We start from the raw sequence: 16,737 nt of genomic DNA, 5'->3' as shown, positions 1-16,737 counted from the left end.
GATGCATATAATGCGAGAATTATTTATTTAATCACAGGCAAGTCATAAGATGAGCAAGGATGCTGTAATTGACCTGGAAGATATTTCTGCTGGTCATACTTTCATAATGAAAATGAAGAATTTTAATTTATATAAAACTTTACCACATCCTCAGGACATCCCAAAGTGCAGTCACTGTTATTGTGTGATGCTCTGACTGCTATGTGGATAATGACAAAATTAATTTATAAAATTTGCTCCAGGCCTAATGAGTTCTATAATGTTCCCCTGGCTTCTAAAGGACAGATGATCATCTTTTTAGTACAAGTGGGATATGTCAAGTCCACTGAGGGACAGCTCCAGCTCCTCCAGGGAAAAAAAATGTCAAAACAGAAATTGCTGGGAAATCATTGTATGTCAGCATCTGAAAGTGAAAAGATAAGTTAATGATTTAGGTAGAACCTTTCATCAAAGTCAAAGCAGACGGCGCATGGGGAAAGATATTTTATTCACAGAAAATGCTGCAAATGTGCATAGGTGTTCATCAAGCATACTGTTTGAAGTTTCTACACAATTAGTATACAGGAAACTCTCATTTAAATGGCACCTAAATATCCGGAATTCTCTATTAACCGGCAAAATTCTCACTCCGAAAACAACACCTCAATAACCGGCAATGTTGCCGAGTCCGAGTCTCCCGCGGTGGCCAAGTTAGTCAGTGGGGGTAGTTCTCCAAACTGCCACTGTAAAGTCTGTGGGTTGTTTAGTTAAATTATACACAGACTACCAGAGTAACTTAAAACAGGACTTTACTATTCGAAGGTCAGGGCGAATCTGCCCAATAAATCCTGACACAGCACTTATATACCGGTGTGGTCACCGTCGGTATTACAGTATACAGAAGCCAACAAAGTAGTGCAACACCTAAAGTAGTTCTCTTAAAGGTGGACGGTTACATACAATAGTTCTCTTAAAGGTAGACGGGTACATGCACTACAATCCTCCCTTTTTAGCTTACAACATACTGATTCCCCATTAAACATACATTATAACATATATACAACTTTATGCAAGACAGTTCACAGATTCAGTCTCTCTGGAGGTTTCCGGACTCTGTCCGGATAACGCCTCGGTGGTGTCATAACACCCAGCGGGGTAGTAGGTGCTTCTGGCAAGGTCGATTCGGCTTGAAGGACAGTGTCAGGTTCATCTGATTCCAGTATTACCAGATCGGAGGTAGGTGTTCTGGGTATCTCTGTCTCAACATTAACCGTGTAAGGTGGTGGAGTAGGTTGGCCATTTGTGGCTGACCCTATGATCTGGTCAACATGGCACCTTATTATACTGTCCCCAATGTCCACCGTATACATCAACGGCCCTAGCCTTTTTCCAATAGTTCCAGGCTGCCATTTCTCGGTACGGTAGTCCCGGGCCAAAACTTGTTGACCTATCTGAAAAGATCTAGTTGGCCTTTCATTCATGCCCTGGAATTGCCGGTTCTCTACGTCCCTTCTGACGTTTGGCTTAAGCAAATCCAGCCGGCATCTTAGTCGTCTATTAAAAAACATCATGGCGGGAGTTTGATTTGTGACCGCATGTGTTGCATTCCTGTACGCCAACAAGAAGCTATCCACCTTATGTTGTAAGTTAATGGCTTCATTACCCATGGCCTTTATGGCCTTCTTGAAGGTCTGGACAAACCTTTCAGCCAATCCATTGGAGGCGGGATGGTATGGGGCTGACGTGTAGTGCTTAACCCCATTGCTCTTTAAGAATTTCTTGAATTCTTCGGACACAAATTGCGGTCCATTATCAGAACAGATCTGTTCCGGCAGCCCATTCCTAGCAAACATGGTCCTTAACACTGTGATGGTTTTTTTCCGTGGTGGTGGTGGACATCTTTATTACCTCCGGCCACTTGGAGTGTGCATCCACCGCTATTAGAAACATTGAGTCCATAAATGGACCAGCAAAGTCGATGTGCACCCTTTGCCAAGGAGATGAGGGCCACTCCCATGGATGCAGAGGAGCCTGTGGTGGCGCGTTTTGGACCTTCTGGCATCCTAGACAGCTCTTAGTGATTTCTTCGATGTCCCCATCAATGCCTGGCCACCACACAAACGCTCTTGCTAGGTTCTTCATTTTCACTCCACCCAGATGTCCCTCGTGCAGCTCCTTTAACACCTTCTGTTGAAGTTTGGGTGGAATCACCACTCTAGATCCACACATCAGGGTTCCTCGACACACTGACAGCTGTTCTTTTCTCTGCGAAAATGCTGGCAGCGTTGGTTCGCCCTGTGCTGGCCATCCCTCCACCGTTAAATCATAGACTCGTGAGAGAGTCGGGTCATTTCTCGTTTCGTTTTCGATCATCGAATTTGTTACTGGTAGACATTCCACTATGGATGAGTGGAACATCTCTACCGGGTCCACTGTAGTCGCTTCTTCTACTATCGGCAATGGCAAGCGCGATAACCCATCAGCATTTCCATGCTGTTTGGACCTTTTGTATTCGATGTCATATTGGTGTGCCCCAAGTAACACGGACCACCTCTGTAACCTTTGCGCTGTCATGGTGGAAACGGCCTTGTTAGGGTTGAATATGGACACCAACGGCTGGTGGTCTGTCAGTAATGTGAACTTCTTGCCCTGCAGGTAATGATTGAATTTCTTTACGCCCCACACAAGGCTGAGGGCCTCCCTATCTATTTGAGCATAATTTCGCTCCGCGGAGGTCAATGATCGGGACGCGAATGCCACTGGCCTTTCCGAGCCATTTGGTAACTTGTGTGAAAGTACTGCTCCAATTCCATAGGGGGAAGCATCACAAGCTAGACGAAGAGGTAACGTTGGGTTGAAATGAGCCAACACTTCTTCAGAGGTAATCAACGCCTTGCTTCTGCGAAAGGCCTTTTTACATTCCTCACTCCACTTCCATGGTACTTCTTTCCGCAACAGAGCATTCAGCGGATGCAGCACCGTGGATAGATTCGGCAGAAACTTGTGATAATAATTAATCAACACCAAGAATGATCTTAACTGTGATACGTTTTCCGGAGCGGGGGCCTTCACGACAGCTTCTATCTTGTCAGGTGACTTGTGCAGCCCCTCTCGGTCAATGACATGACCGCAGTACGAGATCCGTTTTTGGAAGAACTCACATTTCTTGCGATTAACTCGAAGGCCATATTCCTTCAACCTAGTGAGCACCAGTTTCAAATTTGTGAGGTGTTCTTCCTCGTCTTCTCCCGTAATCAGGATATCGTCTAAGTAACACTGCGTGCTTGGAAATCCTTGTAATACCTGCTCCATGGCCCTCTGCCAAATTGCTGGAGCCGAAGCTACCCCAAAAACCAGTCTATTATAACGATACAAGCCTCTGTGTGTGTTGATGGTGAGGTACTGACGCGACTCTTCCTCGACTTCCATTTGTAAGTATGCCTGTGCCAGGTCTATCTTGGTGAAGTGTTTCCCTCCAGCCAACAAAGCAAAGATATCTTCAATCCACGGAAGCGGGTATTGTACCATGTGAAGCACCGGATTCACTGTGATCTTGAAGTCTCCGCAGATGCGGACCTTCCCCGGTCCCCCTGGCTTGTTACTTGGTGAAGACTTCATGACGGGAACAATGGGCGTGGCCCACTCACTCCAGTCCACTTTTGACAGTACCCCTGATCGTTCAAGTTCTTCCAGTTCTGCCTCCACAGCAGGTCGTATCGCGTAAGGTACCGATCTGGCTTTGAAAAATTTTGGGCTTGCATGTTCTGCAATCTTAACCTTTGCTTTAATTCCTCGCAGTGTTCCCAGTCCTTGCTGGAATACCTCTTTAGCTTCGTCTAATATTCTGGACAACCATTCAGGTTTGACATCTTCCTTTCCGGAATCTACCGTCATGGTGTTTAGTGAATGCCAGTCTATCTTTATTTTCCTGATCCACTCCCGTCCCAGAAGTGGTGGACCTCCCTCAGGCAACACATACAGATCCATCCTTTGGTGCTCTTTGTCCTTGTATCTCACCTTGACGTCTATCTTTCCGATGGGGTATACTTTGTGCCCCGTGTATGTCTTCAATACTAGTTCCGTATCCCGTAGGGGAATATGCTTGAATAACTTTTTATAATCATGCTTATTCATGACCGTCAACGCCGATCCGGTGTCCACTTCCATTTTCACTTGGACTTTTGCAATCTGTAGTGTGATCCAGATAGCTTGTCGGTCAGCTTCATTACTCACATTGTGAATTCTCAGACTATCCAGTTCCTTGCAGTTGGAGTGTGAGTCCGAATTCTGTTCTTCCGGACTCTTCCTAGTCACCTCATGTACCTTTCTGTACCTCTTTTGTGGTGACTCATTATTGTTGGTCTTCTTTCCTGACCGGCATACCTTAGCTATGTGACCGAGCTTGCCACATTTCCTACATTCCTGGTTTTTAAACCAGCATTGGTTCTGGTCGTGTGTTGTCTTCCCACAACGATAGCATTTCGTTGTACCCGAAGTAATTTGCTGCACCCTGAGTGCCGCTGCCTTTAGCTGCATTTCCGCCGTTCCTTTCGCTGCGGCTTCGTTCGATGCAGCAATAAGGACAGCCTTCTCAAGTGTAAGATCGTTCTCTTCGAGCAGTCGTTTTTGTGTTTCTTCCTTCGACATTCCGCACACGAATTTGTCTCGCAATGCCTCTGTCAGATTCCCTCCAAACTGGCAGTGTTTCGCTAGTCTACGCAGTTCGACCAAGTATTCTGCGTTGCTTTCGTCTTTCCTTTGCGTTCTCGCATAGAATTTGAATCGTTCCGCCAACATCAACGGTGTGGGGTTCAAGTGATCCTTCAGAACAGCCACAATATCATCGAAAGTCTGATCCGCCAGTTTAGCTGGTGCTAGTAGATGCTTCAAGAGCCCGTATGTCTTCGCGCCCATCGAGTTTAGCAAGGTTATAGCTTTGTCATCTTCTTCTATTTTATTGGCCTCACAATAGATCTCAATGCGTTCCACATACGTGGCCCAGTCTTCTACCTCGGAATTAAAATCGTTGATGTTACCACGCTTAGGCATCTTCCTCTCTTCCTGATAACACCACGAATTATTTCTTTAAATTTTCTTTTTTTTTTTTTTTCCCAAGATGGCGGTTCCTGCGAAAATGGCGGTTTCCCGCGCTTATCTTCTCTCCCCGCCCACTTCAATGGCGGTTTCCCGCTTCTGTCTTCTTCCCCGCCTAATGGCGGCTTCCCGCGTTTCTTCCCTAGCGGGAGGGGTACACTTTCCCCACGGGCGACGGCCGCTGGCTTTCAGGTTCACAGCCTGCGCGTCGGCTTCAGTGCTTTCCCCTTTCTCGGCAGGGCAACCGGCGCTGGGTACACCCCGTTGACGGCAAACAGTTTCAGCCGCTGGGCTGGCTCTCGCTCAGTTCCCCTTGCTCGGGCTCTGTCTCTCTCCCGCTCGCTCGGCTCTACCGGCGCTGGGTACCCCCCGTTGACGGCGAACAGTTTCAGCCGCTGGGCTGGCTCTCGCTCAGTTCCCCTTGCTCGGGCTCTGTCTCTCTCCCGCTCGCTCGGCTCTACCGGCGCTGGGTACCCCCCGTTGACGGCGAACAGTTTCAGCCGCTGGACTGGCTCTCGCTCAGTCTCCCTTGGTCGGCTCTGCCTCTCCCGCTCGCTCGGCTCCCAATCGCGCCTCCCAGCCCTCTCGCAGTCCGGAGCTTCCCTCCCCGGCTGCGGCTGAGTTTTTATATCTTCCCGCGCCTACGCTCCCGGTCGCAGTGCTTCGTGGCTTCGGTCGCTGCCCGGCCTTTTTCGCCGGTCGCGGTCTAGCTGTCTCACGACGCCGTTGCGTCCCCAGCCTGTCTGTACCGCGGCTTCCTTGCTCCACGCTGCCCCAGTCTCCGCCTCTGGGCCCGACTTCTGTCCGGCTCCTTTCCCCCTCGACCGTGGTCGAGTGCACCGCCCTTATCCTCCGGTTATTCTTTTTACTTTTCCCTTACTCACAGTCACCGTGGCCGGCTTGCTTCTCGTGCTGATCGGCTCACTCCTCACCGTGGCAGAAGGGACAGTCAGTGCCTGTTGCTGATGGAAGTCTTTGTCTCTGAATTCTTCCTCCTTTCCAGCTCTGCAGACTCGAGTTTTCTCCCAGCAGAATGACGAGGGCGGTTGCCTCTTCTCGACGCTCGTTAACTGCTTCGGAAGTATTGTTGCCGCAGGGTACGATCGGACTCGTCGCCACTGTAAAGTCTGTGGGTTGTTTAGTTAATTAATACACAGACTACCAGAGTAACTTAAAACAGGACTTTACTATTCGAAGGTCAGGGCGAATCTGCCCAGTAAATCCTGACACAGCACTTATATACCGGTGTGGTCACCGTCGGTATTACAGTATACAGAAGCCAACAAAGTGCTGCAACACCTAAAGTAGTTCTCTTAAAGGTGGACGGCTACATACAATAGTTCTCTTAAAGGTAGACGGGTACATACACTACAGCCACTACTCGGCTTCTTGGCGCTGTCAGAAGTCAGAACACTTCAATACCCCTGTAACAGGAGTCTGACTCTCCCGCGCTGCCGGTAGTCTCTTCTGATCCGCCATTTTACAGGGGTACTGTGTGTCTTCCACGCTGCTGGTAGTCATTGCATTGCATTACTCTCAACTGGCGGTACTGTACTTAATCAAGCATCTTCCACCATCCATTTAACACAACATTCTGTAGGTGAGTACCCAATTACTGTATACTGCACATTCTTGATTTTTTTAAATTTTTCTTTGTTAAAAATAGCCTCGGTAGATAACCCTCTCCATCATCCGGAATTTTTGATCAACCGGCAACACGTCGGTGCCGGATACCAAAGAGTTTCCTGTACCTAGATGAATTTGGCTGGCTAAAACTCAAGTTCAGATGGAAGCGCATATGAACATCATTGGATATATGACTAAACTGCTATAGTATTCAGCCTCATACATCTTAAACACACAATCTAGATGCGCCAGGGTAAAGTCTTGTATCACTTTGTGTGGCTGATTTCTTTCAATTTCCTGTTGAATTTATGGAAAAGGCTGATGTTGCTGAGCTTTGTGGGGAACAGCTTATTTAGGAACTTGGTTGAAAGAATGCTGGAGAGCTTTCAAAAATGGTAGCAAAACCTACCAGCCATTTCTGGCTTATTGCTAAAGGAGCTGTCACAACATGGACTGTTAAGAAAGCATCTCCTTTTCATTTAATCCTGAGCTAAGCATTCTCGTCCAGTGCAGCCAGCAGGTTGTTAGAAAGAAAATGCTTTCTGCTCCTGTCACCTCCAGCACACTCACTGGCCTCGATTTTAACTGACCCATGGAGTCGGGATTGGAGGCGTGCGGGGGGTTAAAGTCCCGAATTCGGGGGTCCCGACACCATCCCGCCCCCAGCCCGCCTCCATGTAAGTTTCAAAGGAGGCGGGTACCCGCCCCGCACTGGGACCCGCCTACCCAAGGCAGGAAGGGATTAGTTAACAGGCAGTTTTTAGCCCAATCCCTATTTTAAAGCTTGAACTGTGGGATTCCCGACGGCTCCAAACCACGCCAAGTTAGAGGAGTCGGGCTGTCGGGTTGAAGGACTTGGAGGGGTCGAGATGTCGGTGTTCAGGTGAGTGATGGGTGCATGAGTGCAAAGGTAAGTGGGTTTGGTGTGTCTAAAGTGTGTAAAGAAGTTTAAATTACCTGTACTTACCTTTTTAGCCTTCCTTCCTCTAGGTTTCGGGAGTCCATCATCTAACCGGCACAGAAAGCAGAGCGGCTGCGAACTGTCAAAAGTGACAGCCTGCAGCTTTCTGTGCCGGAGAGATTTCTAACTGAGTCTGTGTAGAAGGACTCAGGTTAGAAGTAAGACTGTCAGTGTTTGACAGCTTCAAACAGCTGTGAAACACTGATATTTCATCTGTCAAAACGTCTTGACAGATGAAATTTCAGTCTGTGACGTCACCTGTTGCTGGGTGGCCCTTAATTGGCCTGGGTGGGCTCAACAAGGTGAATCATTAAAATCACGTGGATTGGCTGCATCTCGATGGAGGCGGGACTACAACCCCGAAAGTTGTAGTCCCGCCTCCTTCCTGACTTCTGAGTGAAAATCACCCCCATTGACTCCCAGGCACAGCATACCTATGCAAATTTGGAACAAAATCCAGTAGGGCTAGTATCTCAGGATTTCATAAAAAGTGGCACCAGATTTTATCAGATGTCTGGATGTGGTAAATCATGTAAATAGCTCCATCCCCACCATTTTGCCGGCCTTTCAAAATTCAATGGAGTTATTTTCTTCAAGAATATCTGTGTTTTTGCAAATGACTGTACTAAATCCACAGGATGTTTACCTTATAGAGGCACTATAATGACAACATTGATACCCACAGGTGCATTTCAAATACATCTCAAGGACATTTAACTGAGTTGAAGCAAGTTATTGTGATTTTTGTGTAGATCACGGGTGAGTCCACATTTGGAACCTTGCGTGCAATTTTGGGCACCCTACCATCAAAAGGATATAGATAAATCAAAGTGTTCAGGGCATTAAATATGATTCCAGGACTTAGAACTCTAAATTATGGGGATGCACCTGCTGAGCAAAAAATTACTTTGTATTGGCAAAAATATTTGAGGATGAGTGGAATGAGAACTATCTTTTAAAACATTGAGAAGCACAGATGATGTAAGAGTTTATTTGACGTGAATCTTGTGCAGAACTGTAGTACACAGGTTTAAAATTAAAAGCCTCAAATGAGACTGGAGATGACAGTTTGTTTTTGCACAGATAGTGCTTATATAAGAAGTTTGCAGATGATACAAAAATTGGCCGTGTGGTTGATCATGAGGAAGAAAGCTTTAGACTGCAGGAAGATATCAATGGACTTGTCAAGTGGACAAAAAAGTGGCAAATGGAATTCAGTCTGAAGAAGTGTGAGCTAATGCATTTGGAGAGGGGTAAAAAGGCCAGGAAATACACAATAAATGGTAGGATACTGAAAAGCATAGAGGAACAGAGGGATCTTGGAGTGCATGTCCACAGATCCCTGAAGATAGCAGGACAGGTAGATAAGGTGGTTAAGAAGGCATACGAGATACTTTAATTTATTAGCCGAGACACAGAATACAAGAACAGGGAGGTTATGCTTGAACTGTATAAAATACTAATTAGGCCACAGCTAGAGTACTGCGTACAGTTCTGGTCACCACATTACAGGAAAGATGTGATTGCACTAGAGAGGGTACAGAGGAGATTTGCGAGGATGTTGCCAGGACTGGAGAATTTTAGCTATGAGGAAAGATTGGATAGGCTGGAGTTGTTTTCTTTGTAACAGAGAAGACTGAGGGGAGACTTGATTGAGGTATATAAAATTATGATGGGCCTAGATAGAGTGGATAGGAAGGACCTATTTCCCTTAGCAGAGAGGTCAATAACCAGGGGGCATAGATTTAAAGTAATTGGTAGAATGATTAGAGGGGAGTTGAGGAGAAATGTTTTCACCCTAAGGGTAGTGGGGTGTCTGGAACTCACTACCTTAAAGGGTGGTAGAGGTAGAAGCCCTCATCACATTTAAAAAGTACTTGGATATGCCCTTGAAGTGCTGCAACCTACAGGGCTACGGACCAAGAGCTGGAAAGTGGGATTAGGCTGGATAGCTCTTTTTCGGCTGGCATGAACACAATGGGCTGAATGGCCTCCTTCTGTGCAGTAAATTTCTATGATTCTCTAACTATAGCTACAATAGAAATAGAAATTCTGTTGATTTATTTAATTGGAATTTTTACTGCAAATAAAATATTCTATTCATTATAGCACTTAAAAAGCTTAGAAATTAGATCTATTAATAACATGACTTACCATTACAGGATGAAGGGACTCCATCAGATGAAGCAGCCTTGATCATCCACAGAAAGGGTTTTGATTGTAGATTTTTAAACAAAAACACTGGACTGTTTTGTTCTACCACTCGAGGCAAGGTAGGTTTTTCTATTGTGAGCATCTAGGTTCCTGCTGTCCAGATAATGTTAAAATAGTTATCCCATATCTGAAAGAAATTTTGAAGATTATGCCTCCACAGATTGAAGAAGTAGAATATGTAACTATTGAAAATATTTCATATGTGCATGTAAAATTCTTGTTTCTGCAACAGTTGTGCTAAAAGATTGTAATTATGTAAATCTTGGATTCTAGTCAATCAATTGAATTTAAAACATTTTTTTTTGCAGATTCCTGTACACAATCTCTTTAGAGAATTAAAAATTCAACGACTAACTCCATCAACCTTGTCTTTGATGCATACAACACAAAATCCCAATAATACTAGAGAAATAGAACTGAATCCAATGGAGATAAGTACATTCAGAATTCGATTAAGATGATCCTGTCACCTGCTCAGATTGCCTAATGAGCTGTATTGAAGATCATATTGCGCACATTGTTGAGTTGCAATAACTACAAGCACATTAAAGGAAAAGTAAATGATGTCAAGTCTACTGATCCAACAAAGACCAATGGTAAAAAACATATTTTCATTTAATTTTGTGGAAAAGTTGTAAAATTATAAAAGGTTAAAAAAATTCATTTATGTAACAATAAACAAAAAAAGAATTGGGACAAAAGAACTGCATCCTTACAATAATGTAATTCTCAGGTTAAATTATCTGCTACATGCCTAATTGAATAAAATACTATCAGTATTTCAATGGAATAAAGAACACCGGAGAGAGTCTGCAATGAAGAAGTAAAATTCATTCATTTAACCTTGACATTACTAAGGACAATTTAGTTCTTGTTGCATTTAATAACTAGTCCCTAACATTAAGTTATGAGTGTGACCAAAAAAAACTCATGAAATCCCTATGTGTGAGGTATTGATTTGTTGAGAAAGTGAAATCTCATAAGTGCAAGAAAATCTGAAATTTAATGATTTATGAGGCAAGGGATAACAGCCCAAGATGAAGTCTGAAATGAAAGCAGATTTCAGAATTAACACTGGAATTTTTTAATTTGAGGTGCAGAGTTATTGAGCTGTGCAGAATTCTGTCTCATTACTTGATTAAATGGGATAAGTGCAATGCTTCAACATTCAGTTGTAATAACAAATCTAGTATCTACATCAACAGTTAGTAAAAAAATGAAATGATATGTTAGTAAAAGACATATTTTCTGCTGCCGACATTAGCCAGAATAGATGTTTTTCTATTCCAAAGTTGCCATTTGCGATTCTGTGCCTTACAATGATACTATAGATTATACTTCGCTGTACTGTTCTCTTTGCCCATATTTTGTAATCCAATCTCATAGTGGGATCTTTTATACCTTAAAATTTGAATTTCATCAGAAGATAAATTACGAAATAGATAGAGACGAGGAAGGTCATTCGGCTCATTTTAGCTCGTGTTTCTAGAAAATACTTAAAGCCCTCCCATCACAGCATCCAACTATTTGTAAAATGTTTTGCCTCCACCACCCTATGGTGAAGTCCATTTACTTCTTTTGTGTAGTTGTTCCTGATATCAAACCTAAAGTGTTTTCTTTCACCAATTTGAACTTATTCCCTTTCCTATATCATTTAATATTTCACATTCTTCTATAAACCATCCTCTCAGTCCCCTATGAAGACTGAAGAATTCAAAGTGTATCCAATTTTTCCTCATTACTCAATCTTCTAATGCTAGGGATTATGCTTGTGGCTCTTCTCTGCATCACCTCTGGGACTTGAATATTTAACTTGTATCTCAGTAACCAAAATGGGACAAAGTACTTAAGGTTTCATCTCAACTTACTGGGCTAAAAGGATGTAAATTCAAATAATGTTTAATGAAGATATGTATCTTTTCATCTTTTATTTTCCATTTTTCAGTGACCATTTGAATGTACTGATGTGATATAGGGTGTAAAAGAGAAAATGCTATTGACTTCTATCATATTCTCAGTATTGCCAAGGATGATAAATGTATTAGAAAATTTTGCCTGAAATTGTACTTAGAAGACCTTTTGAGTTTTAAGTTACTTGCATGATTTTGCCTAATCTAACACCAGAAGCATTTTGCTTTTAAATATGCTATAAATTACTTATTTTTCTGCTTTTAATGTACATTCATGTTATTTATCTAGAGATCCCTTAACATTATGAAACAATACTTGCACAATGCGAATCGACATGTTCTTTTTTTTCCAAATAGTGCTGTAATACATTTACATTCGTATGTGGCTGTGACTACTTTTGCCAACACCTGCTAATGTCAGTATAGTAGTAGTAAATATGTCCTGCACTAAACAGTAGTAAACAGTGTCCTGTTTGTGTAACTGGCTGTTTTGCTTGAAGAGGCGCCATGTTAAGAAAAAAAGTAGATATTTGATAAATTTAATATGGCTTAATATTTTGTTATCATTCAGAATATTCAATTACTTGTGCATATGTTTTGTTTTTGCACACGCGTTTCATATGCTTTATTGTGCTATATATATATTTTTCGGTTTCAGATAATTTCAGGTTTGTGTACAAAGTTTATCTCACACAAGGTCAGAGCATTTATTCTTTTACAACAGTTTTTTTGGTATTCACCTTGTAAAGAGAAGTCATTGATAGTAACAGTTATTTCCATGGCACAATGTTGTTTCAGAGTTCTGGTTATTACCACAATCTGCGAATCAGTTGTTTATTAATAATCCGTCCAGCACTGGCACCATTTGCCGGTGGAAATTATTTTTACTTAACCCCTTAATAAGTCTATACCTACATTTATACAGATTGTGTATGAAGCAGTGTTCTCTTATATTTAGGACTGCACAATCCTCACATTTTATGCAGTAACCAAAATTGTATTTCTGTGTGACGTTGTGTGAAAAAACAGTTCAATAAATGCAGCTCTATATTTAATTTGATAATACTATATTGTTGCATAATAAACAACAGCAAGCTTCAAACAAAATTTTGTATTGTTTAGAGTACATTATTATGAGGTTTTCAGTGTAGGTTGGTGAACGAGCTAATATGATTTCAAGTCATTTCTTACAGTTAATAAAGTTAATTATTTTTATACCACTACAGCAAAAATTCTGACCTGAATTCCTTTTTATTTAGCATGGAAGTGCAATTCTACCATTCCTGTTATTTGTTAAACACAAATTATTGAATACTTATAATACAAATTATACATAATATTTTTAATTTGGGGGAATGATTTATTAAATACAATTCTGGAAGGCAGTTTATTTGCTGATTTGTATAACTGATCCAATGTGGTAGGAGGAATAGCTCTATGTAACTGAAAAGCTGTATACTTTGGGGTTTCATCATTTGTTTTGCTAATATCAAAAAGTAATGATTACTACATTTTGTTTTTATTAATATGTAGTATATTAGGAGCATTTTCTACTATGTATATTTGTAAAATGTTACCTTTTTAAATTACAGTTTTTAAAAGGTATATGATCAATTTATGGCAATGAAAATGCTTTGTATGGATGAGTTGTGCCTTCATAGAGGGACAAAGGTAGCTTTAACACATACAAATGGAACTGGGTAAAATGAAATTGAAAGTTTTGCTGTTTTAAATGACTGTCTTAAGTGTCTGTAAGCTTATAATTAGCATTTTAATAGCTTTCAATTTACAACAAGGTGCATAACATTATTTTGAAACTGTTTATTTTAGTTTTTTAACTTTGGCAGGAAAATATTCTATCAAATAAATGGAATATTCTGCTTTACTTATGTATTTAATATAAGTTTTAGTGCTGCATTTATATGGCATCTTATCATGGCAAAACACTTCAAAGTGCTTCACCTCTTTTGAAGTTTAGTTGAAGTGCAGTGACTGTTATGCAGGCAGAAAATGACAGGAATCAAAGTAATATTGGCATGCAAAAGCATAATTTTATCATTATGTATTGAAGAAGTGTTATTCTTGGTCATTCCACCCTTCATGGTCTGCCTGTAATTGATGATGCACTCAACTGCAACACATAGATTCAGGTGTCCTGCATCTTAAACACGCAATCTTCTGATTTAAAAAAAAATGTTCTGACAAAGCCTTTTAAAGGCTGTCTGTTGGTGGTAGCTAGGGATGCATTTACACTGCAAACTCAGCATTGGTAGCAAAGCAATTTCAGCTTTGTGCCAATGCTAAACTAGCAGTTTAAATCTGGAGTCCGGGCTGAACCTGACTGTAGTGTAGTGGAGCGAAACTCTTTGGAACGGGTAGTCTCACACCACTTCACTTTGGCACTGCATGGAGTGTAAATCCAGTGTCAAATCCAGTTTGCTAGCTGCTCAGACCAGTAACTGCAATGTAAATGCACCCTTATGTGCAAATTTTGTAATGAAAGCAATCAAGCCTATGTTATTTGTACCTGTTAATAGTGGAAAGAATGTGCTTATGAAGTTTGCAATTTTACTCTAGCTTGAGCACCATCAATAGGGAGTTGCCCATCTTGAAAGAAAATGAACTACTCAACATGGTAATACGTCAGTGGTAGTACAGATCTGTTGCCTAATTTTCCCTTTTGACTGTTTCCAGTGGTAGAGATGAAGCCCGAAGCAATACTATCTAAAGCTAAAGGTAGAGACATAATAAAGTATAGTTCCCCATCAAACCCGTTCCCTCCAGTGGACCATCTATAATTTGCATGGCCTCATAACTTATTAATATTTGCTGATTAACCACAAGTAAAGCTTTCCAGAAGTCAAAATTGTGAATTTCCTTCATGTCCTGAATAACATCCTTCTGAGTGTTTCACATTATTAGATCATCCATGCCAAAATGTTATCCTAGAATCTTCAACCCTAATTTTAATCATTCAGCTCCTTGTTGAATGGATCATTGATTAATTAACTGTGATGGATCTGTTCCACACATCAACCACACTGCAAAAAAAATTCTTCAAATTTCTAGCCTCACATAAGGATTGACTATTTTGTACCTATGTCCTCTAGTCTCACGTTGAATCATCTGTGTATAGGTATTGGGACAAGAATTCTGCTCCACTTCTTAGAAAAACTGTTCTTTTAAATGGTGGTGATTCATCGAGGGGAAGGGTAGCCTTTATATGTATATGTGTATGAGTAAATTCACAATTCCTGCTCTCCCAGCAGGGACCCATACTAAAAGGGAGTACAGGTTGGAGAATCAGTAGTACAGTGTCACAGCCCTATCTCCAGCACGTTTTCTCTCAAGCATGGCTCCCTGCTTGGAACATGAGATCAGCGAATTTACCTTCTTATCTATCTTAATATATGCTTTTTGAACATTGTGCCATGATTTGGTTGTCATATTTGGATATTATTTTTACCTGTGAGGTATTTATCCTTACCTTTATATTTATCTTTCAGTTAATCCAATGCTAGGTGGCGCGACTGTGCCTCCAAATGCTGTATGCCAGGTTGATCCTCTAGGTTGCACTGCAGTTAAGTTTTATTTGAAATTTTACATTTATTTTTAGCTTCTGAGTCTGTGTTCCCTGCAGCTACATTTTTTAAACTTTTAATTTATGCTACTTTTATTTCATGCCAGTTAAATTCAGTTGAATTTTAAATTGCCTCAACCTGCTGCCATCTCCAGAATCTCAGGCAGCTCCCCTTGTCACCTGCTTCTTCACTCAGCGGCCTGACCATCCTCATGTTGCCGGCAGCCTATTCTCTCTCCCTGTTGTCAATGCTGGCCCAGTACTTGCCCTCAGACCATCCCGTCTTAGTTCTGCTTCCCTACTTGTGCTTCTAGCTGCCCAACTGCACATTTTGTGCAATATGCTCATTGAGCCAGAAAAATGATTCAAATTCCCATTTGGTGCCATTTTCTGTAGTTTTCACCAAGAATGTACTAAGGCCATTAGGTGTCATTTGAAACAGATGCTGCATGAAGATTCATTCAGCCATTTTTGTGACTGCCATTATTAGCTGCAGACGTTTGTTTTGCTGCAGTACTTGTTTTTGAATCTTTCTTCTGATTTTTTTTTTGACATTCCATTTGCTGCTTGTTCAGGCTTTGGCCTCCTTTGGGAATGTATTTGCGGTCCCATATTTTCCAACTACAGCTCGGTGGCACTTGCAATTAAATTCCCACAGCCTCTATACCCAGTGGGTATAACACTCTTTTTGCTTGTTTTGGGAAAGGAAGAGTATGTGTTGAAGAAGGTGCAATCGAACCTAGGCAAACTGCCTGCGCTGACGTTACCCAACCCGCTATGTCTACAGACCAAGGTGCAGAATCCTAGACATGTCTAATAGGATCTGCCTTCACCAACTTTGTTTCACCAGAGAGGCAGTCACTGAATTATGTCTTTTTGAGCCAATCCCTTCCGACAAGTTCCATGATAGTCAAAGTGATCAATGCATTGAGCTCTGGATCCTTTCAAACAACAGCAGAGTATTTATGCCTAGTTTCTCAATCAGCAGCACAGCATTGTCAAATGCTTTGTATACCAGGACAATTCCATTACTTAAATGAAGGATCATCGACCTGAAACGTTGATTCTGTTTCTCTCTCCACAGATGCTGCCTGACCTGTTGAGTATTTCCAGCATTTTCTGTTTTTATTTCAGATTTCCAGCATTCACAATATTTTGCTTTTGTAATTCCATTACTTTCCCTGTACAAAGAAGCCAGCAGAATAAGCGAGTACTGTATTATTTCAATGTGGCAGGCTTCCCCAAAGATTAGAGGCATTTTTGTTGACACAATTGTGGCCATATGAGCTCTTACTCTCAATTCCATTACGTTTATGAACAAAAAGGATTTAATTCCATTAATATACAACCCAATCTATGATCATATGCACAAA

The 16,737-nt window shown here is 41.7% G+C and overlaps 1 protein-coding gene across 2 annotated transcripts in view; it reads left to right on the top strand.

Moving 5' to 3' along the window:
- The window catches only part of man2a1 (mannosidase, alpha, class 2A, member 1), a 355,305-nt gene extending 341,636 nt beyond the window's left edge, over positions 1-13,669 (top strand). For both annotated transcript variants that reach the window (XM_085987444.1, XM_085987435.1), the window contains exons 21-22: positions 9,823-9,933; positions 10,183-13,669. In XM_085987444.1, coding sequence (XP_085843570.1) covers positions 9,823-9,933; positions 10,183-10,335 — 264 coding nt within the window. In that variant the 3' untranslated portion in view covers positions 10,336-13,669. The remainder of the gene's footprint in view (positions 1-9,822; positions 9,934-10,182) is intronic.
- The last annotated feature ends 3,068 nt before the right edge of the window (positions 13,670-16,737 follow it).

The sequence above is a fragment of the Somniosus microcephalus genome, chromosome 1 (assembly GCF_052327205.1).
Source record: "Somniosus microcephalus isolate GS21.2 chromosome 1, FLI_Smic_1.0, whole genome shotgun sequence".
In the NCBI taxonomy this organism is placed as follows: domain Eukaryota; kingdom Metazoa; phylum Chordata; class Chondrichthyes; order Squaliformes; family Somniosidae; genus Somniosus; species Somniosus microcephalus.
Note: the sequence above shows the minus strand (reverse complement) of the source record. Positions and strands in the feature narration are given on the sequence as shown.